Raw genomic sequence first — 19,991 nt, forward strand, 5'->3', positions numbered from 1 at the left:
GGGTGGGGCTGCACATATACTCATCACTCAAAAACCTCCGTGTCCTTGGAAGCTGTTTCCATAGCAACCCCTGACACTTTCATAAACCGGCGGTCCTGACAACCAGAATGTGCCGACTCCCTTCCTCACACTTACATCAAGCAGCCACTGGAGGAGAAGTGACTCTGGGCTGAATACATTAGGGAATGTTCCTTTTCGCTCGTTCTCGATATTCACTTTGTCTAGTGTAAATGAAGTCCTGGGCTGCAGTGAGCCTTTCCCATACAGGCCACACTGTCAACACTTGATGGTGATTCAGCTGGGTTCCCTCTGTCAGGTGGTGAGCTGCAAGTCCCAGATATTAGCCTGCTGAGGACTGAGGGTTTTATTCTGTACGGAGAAGAGATTACAGGGGGGAGCCAGCAGCATCACACAAGGGCCACCATCCACTCCAGAATATAAAAGCTTATATCTACTGCAGTATGAGCATTTATAAAAGAAAAATGCATTCAGTAAGATGGTACATTTCCATACTTATGTTACCTGCACTTTTGGTGACCAGAGAGTAGCAAGGTGGATTTCAGTTTTCATGTTTTAATGCATGTTTTTAATGTATATCGCCATCAGGATTTGATGGGTCTGATCTCTTGGATTGTACTTTTGATTTTTAGAGGTACTGTATTTCAATTTATCAGGATAAGGGGCTGAAAGGGGGATGGATGGATGGATGAATGAAAGGATGGATTTTAGTTTTGATTGCCCGTTAAAAGTAATACCACTGGTGCATGTTGTCTTCAAGGGATGGTGCCCCTCTTTCTTCACAGAAGAACTGCAGTGTGATCCCTGTGGTATGTCTTACTGGGGATTCTTTTTCCTGCGCTGCATTTGTTTGAAGATACGTACAGAGATACCACTCTGTGCTTGACGTGGCCAATTAGAAATAAATAGCAGTGCAACTCATTACACAGCCAGATTTACTTTTGCTCTAATCAGCAGTAATGCCTGCTTTGTTTAAGTACTTAGCTAACATTATCGCATACTGCTTAAAAGCATATTAAAAGCAGTTTGACCTCAGAACAAAAACATTGAATTAATATGAATCACATAGTAAATGTTTATAATAAAGAAACTGCATTGGCTTCTGTAATGTGTTTTATATTACAATACATGCATTAAAACAGGTCTCTTTTCTCTCAATGTTAATGTGCATTCCAATGCACTCAAACTAAAAGCAGTTTTGTGTTTTAAATGAAGCAATTAAAATGTACTTTTATCAGCCTTACATTGGTGCGATGTTCTAATGGACCATATACCTGCTTATCAGGGTGCAGCTCAGCCTGTCAGAGGAAGCACAGGGCAGCAGGCCGGGCTGCACCCTGGACAGGAGGCCGTCCACCACTGGGCACACACACTCAGTCATACACTGTGCACAATGCACAGATATGCTGACTATCACGACTGCATGTCTTCATACGGTGGGAGGAAACTGGAATTCCTAAAAAAAAACAAACAAAAAAAACATGTAACAAACCCCACAGCCCAGTGCAGAGATGGGATTCAAACCCAAAACCCTGCAGGTCTGAAATGCTACCCACTGAGCCACAGGCGGCAAATTCCTCCATTGCATAATTAATATGTGCCCTACAAATTTTAATTATATAGTCTGTTTGCATAATCATATTAAACATATTGAATTATATGATTAATTAAGTGAATATAATTAAACTTCAGGGCTTTAGGATTCAACAATTTTGGCAAGCGTAAATGCCCAGTATTTAGACAATTACCTTCTTAAATTGTTATTTAAAAAAACCTAAACACTGTCCAATCAAAGTGCTTGAGTGTCCAGTAACAGCCTTACACACTCATGTTCCCAGTGAACGATCTCAGACAGGCCCCCTTCACAACCAAGTCAACATCTGGGTAATATACGATACACAGCACTCATACTGAGCCCGAGCTGTTCATCGAGCAGAATATAACACAATAGCTAATCAAATTACAGTGTAAATTCATGTAAATCATACCTGATGATGTGCATCATAACTGAGGCCCAGTCACATTCCATATGCCTGTTGGCAATGCAGTTCACCATTGTAAATGCTTTACAAATTTTGCCAAATTTGCATTGTGATTTGCAGATATTAGGCCACTAATAAAGATCACCCAAAGAGCTCCTCACCACAGAAAGTGACTTATCACTCACTAATCTGGCATACGGGCAGGGTCATACTAAGGTTAAAAGTTTTAGCCCTTCCTAGGTGTGCTCCATAATGCATCATGGTTATTAAAATTGCAGAAAAAATACTGCAGACTTGACCTAGGTGTCCTCAGGGGTAGGTATGGGCCTATATGCAGGACTTACATTTTTAAAGGGAAGGCCATGTTCAAAGGTACGCCTGTCATATTCTCTCTCACATGAGCTACAGGACCCAGTACAAATACAGCCCCATTCCCCCATGGGGCATTAAGTGGGGCAGCATTTCCAGTTCATAACTCACGGGCGCCCCCTACCCCCAAACACTGGTACAGCACCCCTACTCCTCCGCCAGCCACCGCCTTGGGGTTCCTGAGCTTCCCGTGGGTGCATCGGTGCCGTGTTCTCACAGGCTTCACAGTGCACCTCCCTTCGCACCAGTCCGGGCCCCAAAAGAGATGAAATCCTGAGAACACCACACTGCAAGGCTCATCAATTTCACTCACTCACACTTCGTCCACAAAGCGTTTTGTTGAAGTGCCAGCTTGGGTCCTGGTGCCGTTCACGCCAGCCCACGGCATTCTGGGATTAACCCTTCCAGCTATCTCCCATTTACCTCCCACCACCACAAATCCCTCTGTTAGCCTGCTGCCGCTACCAGTCCTTCTCCACATCTAAACTACCCCATAATCCCATCGGCCTTTGAACTCCTTTTACAATTAACGTCACATTTTATTACTGATTTAATACTTTTTTGTCTGTAGGTTACTCATTTCATTTGCACAAGTTGTGGGGAGCAGTGCAACAGTTAGCACTGTTGCCTCACACCTCTGAGTCTCTGGCCCAGCTGTACACACGTGGAATTTGCATGTTCTCCCCATGTCATTATTGGGCTTCCTCCGAGTTCTCCAGTCCCCCCCCCCCACAAAAAAAAAAAGTCTAAAATCATGCCCGTAGGGGTGAATATGTGAGCGTGCGTATCCTGCGAAGGATATTCCCTGCCTTACGCTCGTACCTTCCAGGACAGGCCTGGTATAGAACATGGACGGATGGATGGACGTACAAGATGTCATAACTCTTTGTTGAAATTAAAATTTATTCAGTGTTATTTTTGGAAAGAGCTGCACTTTAGAAAGCTGACTTTATTTAGGCATATAGATTGTTACTTTTAAATAAACGTTTATATATGGTGTTTGACTTCTGTTGCTTCTTTTCTATCAGTTGATAGTGACACATTTAATACAGTGTCTCACAAATGATAATTTAATGAAAGATTCCGTTTCTAGATAAACAGCTGTGACCACAAAAGCAACAAACTAACACTTTCCACCTCCCTGGGAGGTGCTGCCAGCTGTGATGTCACACCAGCCTACCTTGCAGTCAGCGCTGTCAGAACTGACAGGAGAGAGTCCCCTGGTGACAGGTTCTGCAATTACAGCGTCCGTCGGTGGCAGGGTTGTATATACAACAACCTCCATCCTGGGTTAAGTGCTCCAAAAACACTAGAAAAACAAGTACAAGCACTAGGCATTAAATGTTAGCTAGGACGGTTTATTACTGAGTACACACTATGTTCCACCACCATGTTCTGTGGACACTGAGGCAAGTCATTTTTGTCATTTATTTAGGAAAATTGTTAGAAACGGACTGTGGTGGTCACAATCGTAATAGTGCTATCCACTGAGCCACCACGCCACCCAACCCAAACTCCTTGAATACAATTGTTGCAAATTATTCCTACAACAAGGCGTATATAACCTACAAATGAGCCTACTGACGTATAAATACCATAGGATGACAAATCACAGTAATGTACTTCTTTGTGAGCTAACATCCATAAAAATGTATCATTTAATGTACCATTTCTGTTGTTCATCTTAATGGTAATAGACGACGCCTGACAGCAAATAGCCGAAAGAGTAGGGCTGGCTCGATTAAACAGCGCCCCCAAGTGTACATAATGTGTAGCATTCGCAAGTCAGTTGTGGATTCGATATTTGCGCATTAATTCAAACATTCAATGTAATAAACCCAAGGTGATTTTAACTTGGCACAGTCTCTAAAGGAACATTTTAATAAAACCAAACTGCGTATTTATGTGATGCACTATTATTTATGTAGCAAGTAAATCTAACTAAAGTACGGGAATTAATCAATTCAGAAATATACTCAAACTGATTCGGTGTCAAGAATAATGCCTATCGGAACATCTAGACTGATTTTCTATTGAAACTGTAATGAAAACTGAGGGTGGGGGTGCTGAAAAAAATCCACAATACACACACATATATATAATACATATATATATATATATATATATATATATATATATATATATACACACACACATATATACACACAGTGTGTGTATATATATATATATATACAGTATACACACACACACACACACATATACATATATACACACACACACGGCCGAGCAGGGAGGAGGCAGACCCCGAAATGCGGAGGTAAATTCCTTTATTTCTGCAACCGGGTATTACAGAAACCAAGGGGGATGTGCTGAATCGTGGTCGAGAGGCAGACGAGAGTCGGGAACCGTGATGATCAGTCCGGCACAGGTGGACGAGATGGGGATCCGGGGAGGGAGAAGGAGAGCCGACGAGGGAGCAGGGAAAGGCAGGGAAGGATGGCAGGGTATACACACGAGTCCGACAGGGAGACGAGGCAGGCACGATGGGTGAGGCGAGCAGGGAAAGCAGACAGGCGATCAGGCAGGACACAGCAGGCAAGACGAACCAGGAAGACAAGACACAGAGAGATTGCTTGGTATGGCTCATTTATAGAACAGCAAAAATACTTCGCACCGCCTGCCAGGCGGAGTGCGGTTAAGTAGCCGGCCGATCATGTGGTGATCGGCGCCCGGTGATCGGCCCCGCCCCACACACACACACACACACACACACACACACACATTTGCCAGTCCCAAAATGAACTCAACTATCAATCCACCTAGTAATGCAAGTATGGATTTTAGGTATAGCCTAAACTCTTCAGTAACTCAATGTCATGCCTACACAACGTGTGTAATGAGAGTGAAAGTTTGGAGAGTTGAAAACTCTCCAAACTCTGTCAATGGCTGCCGTGATAAGAAAGACTACTTTATCTCGAACAAGTCACCAACACTTTGGAACTTAGACCAAACTTCCAGCTCAGGGTGCAAAATCCATACCGAGTCTAACGTTACTCTACCACTGATCATTTACCTGGCCTGGGTCTTAAATAAATAACCCCAAATACGTCAGCTGAATCACATCTCTTTGACAAACACAGTGGCTGAGGAAATGCACAATGCATCATTTTAACAATGACACACCACAAAAAGTGCCCTAATGAAATAAATTCAAATTCCCTAACCATGTGAGAACCCCTATGTAATGAATAGTGCTTAATCAGTCATTTAGTTGATTGCTCTGGGGTCGGGAATGGCAATTTATTTATTAAGTGTAGTGGAACTCAAACCATTTTTTAACCATTGTAATTACTTTTAATCAATAAGACTTAAAAAGGCCGGAATATTTAAGCGAGCATTCAGCATATTGCTGTAAGGTTCTGTTAAAAATGTCACTTACTAGCCGCCACATGATCTCTTCACCAATCAAGCGTCACAATATTTTATTTATTCGACCTGGAACATGTTTATAATTAATTTTTAAATCTGGCCAGCAGATGGATCTTTCGTTTTCCACAGAATAAAAAAAGCAATATACCTATCGTTATTCCGCTAATAAGCTGCCAAGGTGTTCCTGAAACTATATCATTTATGGATTGAATTTTCCGGGTATTTGGAAGGTTTGGACGACACCTTAGCTGATTTCGGTTCCACATTCGGAGACCAGCTTTCCTGTGGCGCTGTGCTGGAGCTGTTTTTCCTGACCTAGGGCTGGATTTTTTGTAGTGGAAATGCGCGGAAGCAGTTCCCGATTGGGGGAAAAACGCCGCACTGGCTCTGACACCGAGTTGGTGGAAAACGAGGCAACAAAGATCTGAGAATTTGGTGTACCGTGGAAAGAAGCTGGAATAAAGTCAAACTTTTATGATTCATCCAGCTCTAACCAGAGTGGGGAAAAAACATGTCACTATTTCCCATATGCGCCTATAGGCCTACATTCCCGTATAACTCAGTGTTTTGGTCAATAACAATAAATGTTACCCAAAATCTTTATACAACTAACATAATACAATTCTTGATTTATCTGTAGTAATAGATTTAGAAGCCCAGTGTGTTATTTACCAGGGTTAAGTTGGTCAGTTGGCTGGAGTGAGATTTTCAATTCAAGATAAGTATGCGGACACTTTTACATGTATGCAACAGTTTTATTACCTTGTAAATAGTATGTAGTGTTTGCAAACTACCCCAAAACCTTTGATGTAGCTAAATTTATGTTTATAATGGAATAATATTTGGCGTAAGGTTTCATGCCTGAGTGTGAGTTTGAAAACATGATTGTCACGCCAAATGCGTGACAGTTGGCAACCCTGTATTTACATGGCTTTTCACAGGGATTGGTTTATACAGCAAAAATACTTTTTGCGCATTTGTGGGATTATGTGAAGAGCAACAAAGAACAACTCATAGACCTATATAAAGTTACATAAACTAGATATGTGTAAGTTGTTCAAACAAAATGACAAACTTTCCGAGGTCATATATAGGCCTATCATTCAATAAACACCCCACCTCTTATCACAACGAACACCCCTCCCCCCCCACCCACTTCCTTGAAATCTCCACTATACAGCGTTAATGCCCACAAATCATCACTCCACCCAGGAGCTTAGCTAGAGATGTTGACCTCATGAGCGTATGTCATATCGGGCCCCTAACCGAGGCCAATCCAATTATTTTCATTTTTTTTTCTTTTTGTCTTGGCGAAGTTGACGGAACCCCTGACGCCACTAAATTCTTAATTACATAATTCCGAAATTACCACCGTTTATATACGAAAATTATTACACTAATAAAATGTTCAAGGCAATATTGTAACATCTAGACAAACAAATTACATTTTAATTACAAAATCAGGTCTACCACCCAAGTATTTCAGCTTCCTTCTGAGATTGAGGTTCACGATACCAGTTACAAAATGTAATGTATAGGTTAAAATTAATTAGGGGTAGACTTAAATAGTCGTTGAATGAATGGATACCACTTTAAATATACCATTTGAGGATTTTAGACTGTATTCTATAATTTGGCTTGAGAAGTACCTGCAAGCATCAAATTGTTACAGTTTCGTTTATTTTAATAAAATAATAGCAATTTACCATAATATAATTCTTACCGAAATCTTAAAAAAAGTACTCCCGTCCACCCCTAAACTGCACACGTGTGTTTTTTTAATAGTAGGTATAGATTAAAAAGTGACCGAGAAATTTTTAGGCTGATTTTTCAGAAATATTAGTCATGTTTGATCTACTGGCACCACGTTGTTCTCCGTCTGTCCGAAGTTGTTTTTATCTCGACACTTAACTAAAAGCAAAGCAAAAGGTACCGATATGCGAGGCGCCATTTTTGGGCGTGACAGCGTTCCATAGCACGACGACGCAACACGGAAGTACGTCACGGAAGTAGATGACGTTCGAAACGACGACTGTAGTCCTTTGTCACTGATTGGAGATCGGTTTTAATGATATAGCTTATTACGACTAAAATACAACTTGACAATCGAATCCGATCTCAAATCAGCTATAAAGCATTTAAAACGCAAGTATCGTATGTTACAACCTTATGTAATTCGCAAAGGGGGTTCGGCAGGAGCGATATTTCTCTGTGATTGGTTATGGTAGCTGTCCGTCGTATTTGAGGTTTGGTTGAAGTACTTTTGTTTTGTAGCCTAAGGTTGATTTGGAGTGGGACAAAGACCAGAAGCTGGTGAGATGTATATATTGTTTATTTATTTATATAGATTCCACAGGTGCATTTCTAATTTTAATTAATTTACTGTATATTGATTAATTAAAAAATTGGCTAACAAGAGCAAGGCTAATGGGGAGAGACCGTTTAATAAATGAAGTAATAATTTATATAAGTGGCAATATATGGCATAATTGATCATCTGGAGTTTTTCCATCTGGTCAAAGAGTGTCGTCGTTTTGCTTTTCGCCCAGTTTCCTTTCAAATAGCAGGTCAGAAAAACTCGTGATCCTAACGAGATCACATCCACGCAGCAGCATGCTGACAACGTGACAAAACAGTTTGACTACATCAGGTGGTTTCAAAAAAGGAAAAAAAAACTTTTCCTTCAGTTTAACCAACTAGTAATTTTTCTTCAGTGTATTAACTGTGATATATACGTGTAGAAGGACCTGTGAAGGTTGCTATCCAACAGCTGTGATCAGTCGTTATCCAAAGTTAAAATACAGCTTCCTATATATGCACGATGCGATCAGAACCAGAACCTTGGGCTATACTTGCACCTGCTGGAAATAAATTCACTTGAAATGACCACATGTCTGCCTGAAACATGCTAGCAGTTGCATCTGTCATACACGTGTTTTATTGGGTGACTTCTGCTTATTTCCTAATTATCGCGACCAGGCTTCAATGCAGATGTAACGAAAAGGACTCGAGATTAGAAATCTCTTAAGTATTCAGTTGCCTCTTCACATAACATATTACAAGCCTTCATACAGCCGCATGACCTATAGTTGTATATGTTTGCGTAAGCCTCCATCTCATACAGCTTGACTTTGCAGTTGGATTATTCAACAAGCTAGTTATTATTGACCCCGATTGAAAGTTTCTACCTATAAAAATATTTGCAACGCTTTGTTAGCCCCTCACCAGAAATGTATTGCATAAACAGTGGGCTTTACCAGTTGTTTAGATGCGTGATAGTTCTTGAGTGCTGTCAGTCATTCACTGGACACCGCTCTGCTGTTGTATTGTGTCTTGTCACGCCATTGCAGACACACATGCCCCGGGTAATGAGCGATGCAATGCAAAGCCGATCCCTTAACCACGCCATGCTGACCTTTATGGCTGTTGCTTCTAGGAGGGATTCAGCAGTGCATGGGTGCCCCGGAAGCCGCTCTCCTCCCCCCAGAAAGCTGACAGTGAGGTCCAGCCAGACATGAATGCCACCAAGGGAGGCCTGGTCATCTTTACAGCCAACTCCAACCCCTCCTGCATGGAGCTTGGCAGGAGGATTGCAGAGTGAGTGTGTCGGCCTTACCGAAGCCTCCTGGCTGCTCAGCTCTTGTCAAAATGCTCCACTGGCATCCAGCAATAACTAATAAATGAAATGTTTTCCACCATTTGAAAGCTTGAAATATTAACCATACTATTACATTTAAAACAAAGCCCTTTCAATTATTTAACCTGGAGATTTTTTTGCTTGTTTTTCTGATGCTTGAAGGTGACTTACAGTAGACCTACAATTTATGTATACCCCATGGGATTTGAACCCATGACCTATACCCCATGGGATTTGAACCCAAGACCTATACCCCATGGGTTTTGAACCCATGACCTTTGCATTGTTAACACAGTGCTCTACTTGTTGAGCTATAGGAGCTTGCACCTGTTTGGAAACACAATTTTTGTTTGTAATTTGAGTCATATTGCTCTTGCCAACTCTTGATTTAAAATGCACACAAAGGCTAATTATGTAATTAGAAAGACACTTGCTGGGTTTACTCGCACACACGTGTTCAGTCCTGCTGGTGTGGGTGTCCTCGTGATCATGCCATCATTTCTGTCCCCAGCCCCTTCAGCACGGTCTGTATCTAAACGACACGCTTCTGGTTTTTGTTTACAGCAGGACTGGGGCCGGTTCCTTTATGTGCTGTGTCACCTTGTGCTGGGTGTTCGTTCAGCCTTTGTCTTATCTGCATGACACCCAAGGGTGTAATTCCATCCAGGCATTGGTCACTCTGTTCCGAGTTAAGTGTGAACGTGTTTAAGTACGTGGTTAAGCATCTCCAGACGTTTAGGATGTACGTATCATGTCAGATGTCTGGAAATACTTACAGTTCAAACCATTCTAAGGGATTATGCTATCCTGTTGTCCTTGAACTACTGTTAGATAGAAGTAGACCGTAATTTAATATGTATAGTATTTGTAATGGAAACCTGTCTGAATTTCTGTCCTTGTGTGTATATATACTGCATGGTCTTCAAAATGTTTCTCAACAGGCGCCTCGGAGTTGAGATGGGAAAAGTGCAGGTGTATCAAGAAGCCAATCGAGGTGAGGGGACACGCTGAGGTCACTGGGTCAGGTGGAAACGCCCCATCCCGGCACCCTGCTTTTTGCCATTCTTCGCTTCACTCCTGACCTGTTTCATGTGGCCATTGTTGTGACACAGACTCTGCGGTATCTACAAATGTTTTCCTCAAAAGGGTCTGTGATCCTTTTACGGTGAAAGTGATAACGAGCCATTTTTAAAAGTTTTACTACCTGTTCAGTTTATATAAGTGGTTAAGCAGTCCCTGTTTTAAATGCCTCAGTTGTTTCTGTCAATGTTTAACGTCTCTGAGCTCAGTGTTTTAAAGACATTTCTGCAAATGATTACAAGGCGGCATATCCGTGTTGATGATGATAAGTGAAATGCAAATATTTTTACTCGTTCATAAATTGGATGGTACACAGGCATAATGCCGCATGCTTCCTTTTTACCAAGGACTCCACAGTGCAGGTCAAAGTCCCATGTGGGTTAACTTCATGCTTATCTGTCAGTGAATATCAAATGTAGGCCACATGTTCTGGAGAATGCCCTGCATCTATAGGATAACATGTCAGTTACAATAGTCTCTGCTGCGTCGAATTAGCTGTTCATCTGTTCATAAGGCACTAGGATGTGACATGACTATTTATTTTTTTTTAAATCCTCCAGTTCATAGAAAATCATAGATATTGTTGAAAGACAGAGGTCTGGTGTGAAAAAGGCTCCTCTGTACTCTGTTAAAATTACATGAATCTATTTTCCTTGTTTGAAAATCTGTCATCTGTCTCATTTTCATCAAAGCTATGTTTTTTAAAAATGTCACGGCTCTGGTTTTTCAGTGTTTTTCTTCTTGTGAACCTTCATATTGATTACAGAAAAAGAACGGGGGGGGTTTATGTGTTAGTGCTGTCGGTGTGCTTACTAATGATCTTAGAGCAGCGTATTAGTATATTGAAGAAGGACGTTAATTAGTCAGCCTTTTTATGAAGCAGTTACCCTGTTCCTTCTCTGAAGTTACTTTGATTTATTTTTTTCACTTTTCATTAATTGATTGGCCGCTCAGTATTTCCAGATTTACATTGCTAATGAGAGCTGCACAGAAGATTTTTACTAACATTGGTTTCCATTGTAAGATTGACTTTGATTCAGTGTGTTTGGGTGTCAGTGATCAATGGGTTGCAGTATAAGCTTGAAAAACAAAGCTGGGATCTTGTTCAAAAAATACGCATGATCTCATACTGTGGTTTCTATTTGAATAACCTAAGTATTCAATGTCCTTTTACCTCTACATTGTTTTTCTGGTATTGGATGAAAGTGTATCCATATTCTTAATTGCCTGGAAACTGTAAAGTGAAACAAACGGAATTTCCCACTAGGGGGCGACATTGGGATAAGTAATACGCTCATACGCCATGCCTACATCTTTTAAGGTTTATGGATCAGGAGTTACACAAGTAGTTGTTCAGTTTCTGGGATGTTGGGTGGCATTTGACTCTTGTATTGTGCTGTTGTTGCAGAAACAAGGGTGCAGATCCAGGAATCTGTGAGAGGGAAAGATGTGTTCATCATCCAGACGGTCTCCAAGTAAGTCTCCTGAAGGGGAGGCCCATGGTTTAGGAACGTTAACCATGTAGTGCACTGTCACTAGATGCACACTTGAAACGTGCTTGTGTGAAGGTGACATGTGTACCCCTGCAGAGACGTCAACACAGTCATCATGGAGCTTCTCATCATGGTGTACGCCTGCAGGACCTCCTGCGCCCGCAACATCATCGGCGTCATCCCCTACTTCCCTTACAGCAAGCAGTGCAAGATGAGGAAGAGGGGCTCCATCGTCTCCAAGCTCCTGGCCTCCATGATGTGCAAAGCCGGTGAGAGGCCTCTACGAGCCTTTGAGAAGGCCTGCTGTTCAGGGAATGCGATTTAGCACCTTGCAGAGCATCAGTGGGGTTTGTTATCAGGTTAGAGATCTTTGCCTCCTCTGCATGTTTAGAGCAGCCATTTTGAGAAAAGTAGAACTTCCCCAGAGAGCCAAATGCAAATATGCAGGAGACAGATGAGGCCGACGTGATGTCATTTCAGATGTTTTCTGTGGTCGTTGCAAACAGAAACCACTTCCCATACCATCAACTTCAGTTAGACATGTCGTCGTCTTCCTCTGTTCTCTTAATTTTGGAAGCCAGCCCAAATATTTATGTTAAAAATATGTTTCATTTTTATTGTAAGTTTTTGGAAGCCTACTGTAATCAGTCCTATGACCTATGGAAGTGAGCTCAGTAGTGTTGGTAGCTCAGCTCTCTCATACCTGTGTTAAAATTGTGTCTCCCCAAATTTATACACGTTTTTGAAAACCAGCCCTGTTCTGCTGTGTCAGTAGACAGTCCCATAAACACCCTAACATCCATAAGAAGAGAGATTAATTTCCCCCTTATTGACATGACGTACATCTGCAAAGGTGTCAGGTGACTGTGATGTCGTTCTGTGTGGACGCTTAGGTTGAAGGTCTTTCATAAGCTCGGCCTTAAGGACAGAGCTCTGGTTTAATACCAGAACAGCCCTTTCAATAAGCACCTCATGTAGTAGCAAAGGAACCTAGACTCCCTTCACCACCCCCCCCCCCCCCACCCCGGTCTGCTGCTCCTTCTCTTTGATTTGGATGTTCTGATGTTTCACTTAATTAACGGGCGGGTCAGTAAGGGGCTCCCAGACTAAATTAAGATTTTTGTCCAATTATGGAGTATGGAGTCGAACGGGCGCCCTCTTGTGTAGGAGAGCTGTCACCTCACGGCAAGCGCCTGTCAGGCTTGGACTTAACGAGGCCATCTTCTGTGTCTCTGCAGGCCTGACGCATCTGATCACCATGGACTTGCACCAGAAGGAGATCCAGGGGTTCTTCAACATCCCCGTGGATAACCTGCGTGCCTCACCCTTCCTGCTGCAGTACATTCAGGAGGAGGTAAGACTGCGGTGTCAGCCGGGGATCCGGGGTAGAGCCCGTCTTGATGTGTCACTTCGTGTTTGTCTGCGTTTTCTGTTGTCGCTGTGAATTATGGGTAGGATTATGGCTGCTTTGTCCCTATTCCCTGAAGCATAGATTGGGTTGTCACTGCCATGCAGTATCAATATTGTAAATTTAAATTTAACAGAGATTAGGAGTATAATAGTCATATGTAGGCCGGAATCCCAGGCTCAGCATGTTGCATCCAGAGTTTGTATGTCTTCTCTGTGTTTCTGGGCCTACAAACACATGTATGCAATATACCAGGGATGGGCCAATCCATATTTTTTCAGATTCCGATACGCATCTGCCAATAACAATACAGATTCCGATACAAGATTTCCTTTTACTTTTTTAATATAATAAATGTATATATAATATATAATACTTATACTATTAATACTTATAATACTTTATATGTTATTAATATTTTTAAAACTACAAAAATACAAATAAAAACTTTTATGCCAAAAAACTTTAATTAGGCTACTGGTAACATAGCTACATAACGTATTGTTCCACCTCGTTTATTTGAAATGTTTTTCGGGCATTTTACAGTTCAGTTTGAATATCTTCCAAGAAAGCATACGCAAGTGGCGAATGTTTCAATTGTCCCACTATGTTTCTCCCAGTGGCCACAGCGTCACTTCATCGCGATAGCTGCCCCCACGTGTATCACAAGCTGCAGCAAGTGCACAAAACTCATCTAGTGCTTTTTTCATATTACTCACATTGTCTTGCACAATTGTATGCTTTGTTTAGTGGGATTTCCTACTAAATGCTGCTTCCACCTCTCAAAACTTTGTTTTTACAAAGATTACAAATGGCCGTGCTATTAGGTGTTACTCATCCCAAGTGCAAAATACTGCCAGATCGTCTCCCTCTTACCCAATGTTCTTACACTCTTTCTATTGCAAGGAGTATTTACATGATGTCACAGCAGGCGGAAGTCACTGCGTTCACACCCACTGTGTAGCATTTACCCATAAGCGGTCCAGGCAAATGAAGTGTATACTCGTATAATATGCAGATCTGGGCTATCTGGTCCAAAGTCGTTGACTGTAAATTTAAAAAAAAAAAAATTTAAAATTTTTGAGCAATTTATGGTAGAAGTATGATAAAATTAGTTTGGGGGTCTAAGCACAAGAATAGCTAGTAAGCGAAAAGTGTGTTGAATAGCAACACAGAAAAAGTGGTCCGATCTGAAGATAGAAATGACTTGCTGTGCACAGGGCCAGTGTCACTGTATTTCTCAGGAAAAATCTGAGTTTCTGGCATGTGTGTGGTCACATAGCTGGTTTACCTGCAGTGCCTGGCTGTACAATGCTGTCTTTTCCCAGTTTATCCAAAATATTTGCATACGCCCACCCCTGGGTTTCTGTAAATATCCATATTTCTTTTTTCCCGTCAAGTTCTGCTTGATACATCCCGGATTTTGTGTGGGAAGTTGCCCGCACATGTTTTGGGTATTTCTTGTGCATAAAGAGCTTTGATGGCAGGGGGCCGTCAATCCTACAAGTGACATAGGCGGCCGCCTAGGGCACTAACTTCTCTGGGGGTGCCAGCTTAGCCATTTCACTTGGACAGGATGCACCGGGTAGTCGCGATACGTCACAATTCCGATCTTTGCTCATACTTTGGGGTATCCAAATTTGACGCAAAGTTAATGCAGCAAAGCAATAATAAGTCGCCTGTTTTGTAAGAGGTGCTTATGATTGGCCCCTGTGTTCTGTGCCTGTGGCCCCGTCCAGAACAGAGCTGTAACTGACTCGTTGTGTGTCTGCAGATTCAAGATTACAGGAACGCCGTTATTGTGGCCAAGTCGCCAGCCTCGGCTAAAAGGTGAGCTCCCTCTCTCTCCTCTCCACGCATCCTTTCATCCGTCCATTCATTCATCTTATTTAAATGCCCTCTGAGGGCGAGCCGCTGGTGTCTGTCAGCTGACGCCAGTGAGAGTCATGTGACTTGTGGCTGCCGCAGGGCGCAGTCCTTCGCCGAGAGGCTGCGGCTGGGCATAGCTGTCATCCACGGGGAGGCGCAGGACGCCGAGTCAGACCTCGTCGATGGTCGCCACTCTCCACCTACTGTTAAAAACGTGGGAGCCATCCACCCCAGCATGGAGATTCCCCGTGAGTCCTGTGCTTGGCATATAATACAGCTGCATGATATTGCACGGCCATGTAATCTCGATATATGCACATGCGCAATAATCACCTGGGCTTTAGATGGTGGGCGTAAACGTTTGTCCGGACACTGGCTTTTTGGTACTATATGGACGTTTACTTGCACCCACAATTTGATAAGCAGATTAATAGCGCGTCTAAAATATTAATGAGAGCCATAATGTGATGCCCAAAAGTTAGTAATCTGTGAAAATTTGGCACATCCTTGTTTATTAAATTCGGTTAGCGGAGCACGCCACATGCTACTGTTTTGGTAAATCATGGAGGTGATAAGCACTGAAGTGGCGGTGAAGAAAGGGACAGGTCAACAGTCACAACATCTTTTGAAGGAGGAGATATCATGGATAAAAATGGTAAAAATGATGTCGTGGTGTTGCAGTACTTTTTTCAGTTTGAAGTGCCACATTTTTATTAAACATAAGGATATGCCGGAATTTATACCGGTTACTAAGTTTTGGGGGTCACAATCGCGATGCGATATCGTGCAGCCCTAGCGAGTAGGGAAGTGCCATTGCTAAAGAAGTACCTTACTTAAGTGTTGGTGTTTATTTGCTTGACACCTGCATTATTTGCTTACAGGGCTGATTCCCAAAGAGAAGCCCCCCATCACAGTGGTCGGGGACGTGGGCGGCCGCATCGCTATCATTGTGGTGAGTTCAGCCCCATATCTGACTGGACTTGAGTCCATAACTCCGGATTTGCCGTCATGGTGATCCGCGTTTGCCGAGACGAGCGCAGAGTACCTATTAAAACGACTCCACTGTTTATGGACACAGGTGGGGTGTTTTGGCAGAAGCCTGTTATGAGGGGAACTGTAAATCCCATTTGCCAGACAAATGACTCCAAACAATGACATCATCTGTGCATTAGCAGTTCACCAAAACTGGCTAATGGCCACCGGTTCAGGAAGCAGTGAAATTGTCATTATAAGAAGCTGGAAATAGTCCTGCCTGCTTCAGAGATCAAATCTAAAAAGAGAACTGGGGCGTGATCTGGTTCCTTAAACATTTCTGAGTATAACTTGCCTCGATAGCTGCAGTCTTTGCTGTTCAGTTGGATATATGCTCATTTGTAGCTATATATTTGTTTTCCTCATATGATGTGTGGCTCAGTGAGATAAACCTCTGTGCCTGTGATCAGAAGGTCGTTGGTTCAAGCCCAGCCTCAGCAGAATAGTCACGTATAAATGGACCTTTGAGCTAGACCCTTAACCCCCAGCTCCACGGGCACCGTAACTGGCTGCCCCTTCGCTGTGACCCCCAAGCTTGCGCTCACCTGCGTTTGTGTCTCAGTAGGGGAATTTCCCCATGGGGATTAATGAAGTATCAATATCACAATTTGGTGGGCGGTTCCTTTAGTGGAAGCTTTTGGATCCTGTACTGTAGTTTGTCAGTTGTAAACATGACGTGTTCTCAAGCTAAACCCGGCATTGTCTGAAGAATGGGATGTCACGCCCGGCTTACATCATTTTGTAAAAAGAACGGTCCATGGAGAATCTAGCCAAATGGATGGCATCCAGCTAGACAAAGCACCGTATAACGAGGCTGTAATTGTATAATTGCTGTAATTGCTGTGATTGTGTCTTTTCTTGGCTTAGGGAGTTAATGGATGTTTCTCGGTTTTAAACATTCACTTTGTTTGAGCTTAATTCGCAAAGTGTTATTGTCCACTCCTGCTCAAAAAATTTGACTGGGCTTGTACCTTAGGCACTTTCAGACACTGGGTGAGCTTGTGGGAATGTGCAAAGGCAGTCAGACGCCTGGAGGTGAACCAGGCAGCTTCCTGTGTGACGCAAAGTGTTACCGAGGTTCTTCTGCCCTTCTTGAGACATATCTGTAGGTATGCAGAGGTGTATTTACCAGTTGGGGCTCAGGTATAAACATGTCAGTGTTGCTTAGTTACTGAGTATTAGAATTTGTGTACATAGGTATTAGTCGGTGTTTCAAAAATCCATAAGTAATGGCTTTTCATTGGTCATACGTCATATCATGTGATGGTACTGTTTTAGAACAGAATATGGAACAGTGCCGCTTTGTTCATCCCTGAGGGGAAATGCTCTTTACGCCTACGCCATCTTGCTTTCCATGAGACACACAGACAGGGAACAGAAAGCATGGGGGTCACAGTGGAGGGTCAGCCGGCGTGGGGGGGCCCTGGAGCTGGGGGTTTGAGGCCGTACTCAGGGACTCAATGGTGGTGTCAGTCTGCCGACCTTGGGAATTGAACTGGCGACCTTCTGATCACAGGCGCAGAGTCCAACATTCCCAGGATCTTGGCTTGTCACTGGCGCTGTACCCTCAAGAGCCGTCTGTACCCTTAGCTGTAGGTAATTGTACCTTTTAAGGTACAGCAATGGACTCTGAGGATCCCAAGTTACTTCTGATCCTAACTGAAAAACTATGCATCTGGTGACTGCAGCATTTCTGGTGAAAAGACAGAGAGCGATAGATTTGGCTTCGTAAAAATGTACGCAGGACGACATCATCGACGACGTGGACAGCTTCCTGGCGGCGGCCGAAACCCTTAAGGAACGCGGAGCCTACAAGATCTACGTCATGGCGACACACGGCATCCTGTCATCCGACGCTCCTCAGCTCATTGAGGACTCCGCCATCGACGAGGTCAGCTCCTGGCTGGTGGCCATGCTGTGTCGCCCCCTAGTGCTGTAGTCTTTAATTTAAACGTTCCCAAATACCGCTACATTAACCCCAAAATGCACCAAAGTACTCCTGTTTTTTTTAATGCTCTTTGTGCAATTTGTGTTGTTCTCTTCAAGCTTGTCTAAGGAGGTTTAATTTAGTCTTTTATCTCTTTATGTTCTTGCTCCCGGCAGGTGGTGGTGACCAACACCATCCCCCATGAGATTCAGAAACTCCAGTGCCCCAAGATCAAGACGGTAGACATAAGCATGATCCTTTCAGAGGCCATCCGTCGCATCCACAACGGGGAGTCCATGTCTTACCTCTTCCGCAACATCGGCGTAGATGACTGATGGCGTCACACGTGCTTCCTGGCGCCATCCGGAGGCCAAATTTCACGATGCACTTGGCACATTTTTATTTTTTTTTTTAAACCTTTTTTTTTCGCCCTTGTGCAGCAAACCGTGCTAAGAAGCCAAAAGGATTTTATTTGATCCCTATTTGATAGTAACAGACTCTTGGTTGTGTTGAAGTCCATCTCTGGTGGCCTCTTCTTTCTTGATCTTCATGCAGCCATGCGTGCCATTGTGAGACGCAGCTGCAACCAAGTTTTTCTCGTGGCTGAAGTTAATGTGACTTTTTCATTTTTTTCGTATTGTCAGGTCTCTGAAATTCTATCTTTCCCTGATGCTGTATTCCTATTTCCATTTTATTTATTTACTTTTCCACAGGATTTTTGCTTAAATCACTTACTTTGGCGTTATTTGCTATTGATTGAAAGCTTTCATGTATATCGATTAATGTTCTTCACTGTCCTATTTTTTTTCTTTCCAAAAGGCGAAACGGGTTAATATGCATAATGTCACACTTTTGTGCATTAGGTACATATATGTAGAAGAGGCTTTTTAAAAAAAATATATATTCCTGTCTCTGCTCTAATATGGTGCCGGTCTGCATGAAGCTTAATGGAGTTTAGAGAACCACAGCCAATCGGAGGCATGCTGGATCTGCAGTCCCTCCTGGGATCTGGGGGCATGCCCTGACTTTTCTACTTTTTTTAATCCCTACTTTAACCCCTGCCCCCCCGACTGATAGACATGCCATGAAAGAGCTGTGTTTTAAGCACTCTGCCTGTATCCCTGGGATGCGAACCCATCCCCCGTTGTCTCTCCAAAGAGAAGTTAAGGTGTCTGGGTCGCAATTCGGGATTTGATGTCATTTAATATAATTTTTTATGGGTCTTTATAGAGATAATTCAGGCTTATTATAAATGCCAGATGTCGACTGCAGAAAATACTGACTGGAATTTTTTTTCGTATTTATTTTCAGCAATGGATTAAAAATGCTTTAATCTTGCCCTTTATGGTTGCCCTTTATGGTTGCCCTTTTGCTGTCTTTCTGAGATTTATTGATCCTGTGTATGAATAGTGTGCAGCTGGGAATTGTGTGTGGCTTCTGTTTGTTTTTTTTGTGAGTGGTGCTTTAACTTGTGGGTCTGGCCCCTCGCTGCCTGGTTTGTGCTGAAGCCCTCACAGCTGCACCCCCCCTGCCCTCGAGATTGCCGGCTCCTCCATGTAAGCGGGTGATGCAGACTAATGCTAATTGCCTCCTTTTTTTGGTGGTGGCCACTTAAGGTTGACGTCAGCTGGGTGGCCCCTGCCATCTGCTCCTAGGTGCTAATGTGTGGCTCTGGGTGTGGCTAGACGGAGTGTGTGTGTGTGCGTGTGTGTGTGCGCGCGTGTGTGTGCGCGCACGTGTGTGTGCGTGTGTGTGTGCATGCGTGTGTGTGTGTGTGTGCGCGCAC

At 43.0% G+C, this 19,991-nt stretch overlaps 1 protein-coding gene and 1 long non-coding RNA gene across 2 annotated transcripts; one reads left to right on the forward strand and one right to left on the reverse strand.

Moving 5' to 3' along the window:
• Window positions 1–1,166: 1,166 nt before the first annotated feature.
• Window positions 1,167–9,130, reverse strand: LOC140590905 (uncharacterized). The gene is made up of 3 exons (XR_011991806.1): window positions 9,017–9,130; window positions 3,550–3,678; window positions 1,167–1,474 (listed from the first exon to the last, which is right to left on the reverse strand). It is a non-coding gene; the product is annotated as an uncharacterized lncRNA (long non-coding RNA).
• LOC111845577 (phosphoribosyl pyrophosphate synthase-associated protein 2) lies at window positions 7,845–19,543 on the forward strand. Its single transcript, XM_023815092.2, has 11 exons — window positions 7,845–8,072; window positions 9,196–9,356; window positions 10,338–10,390; window positions 11,885–11,951; window positions 12,066–12,238; window positions 13,208–13,323; window positions 15,152–15,207; window positions 15,346–15,494; window positions 16,128–16,198; window positions 18,023–18,169; window positions 18,382–19,543. Exons 2-11 carry the CDS (start codon window positions 9,274–9,276, stop codon window positions 18,538–18,540), a joined length of 1,074 nt encoding a protein of 357 aa, XP_023670860.1. The 5' UTR covers window positions 7,845–8,072; window positions 9,196–9,273; the 3' UTR covers window positions 18,541–19,543.
• Window positions 19,544–19,991: the final 448 nt, after the last annotated feature.

Source organism: Paramormyrops kingsleyae, chromosome 5 (assembly GCF_048594095.1).
Source record: "Paramormyrops kingsleyae isolate MSU_618 chromosome 5, PKINGS_0.4, whole genome shotgun sequence".
NCBI lineage: Eukaryota > Metazoa > Chordata > Actinopteri > Osteoglossiformes > Mormyridae > Paramormyrops > Paramormyrops kingsleyae.

What these genes read in the sequence shown, in the direction of transcription:
- LOC111845577 (XM_023815092.2), top strand. Translation starts at nt 9,274, where the DNA reads ATGAATGCCACCAAGGGAGGCCTGGTCATCTTTACAGCCAACTCCAAC. An exon ending in CTTGGCAGGAGGATTGCAGA is followed by an intron (nt 9,357 to 10,337) that starts GTGAGTGTGTCG and finishes GTTTCTCAACAG; the next exon opens with GCGCCTCGGAGTTGAGATGG. An exon ending in TCGCCAGCCTCGGCTAAAAG is followed by an intron (nt 15,208 to 15,345) that starts GTGAGCTCCCTC and finishes TGGCTGCCGCAG; the next exon opens with GGCGCAGTCCTTCGCCGAGA.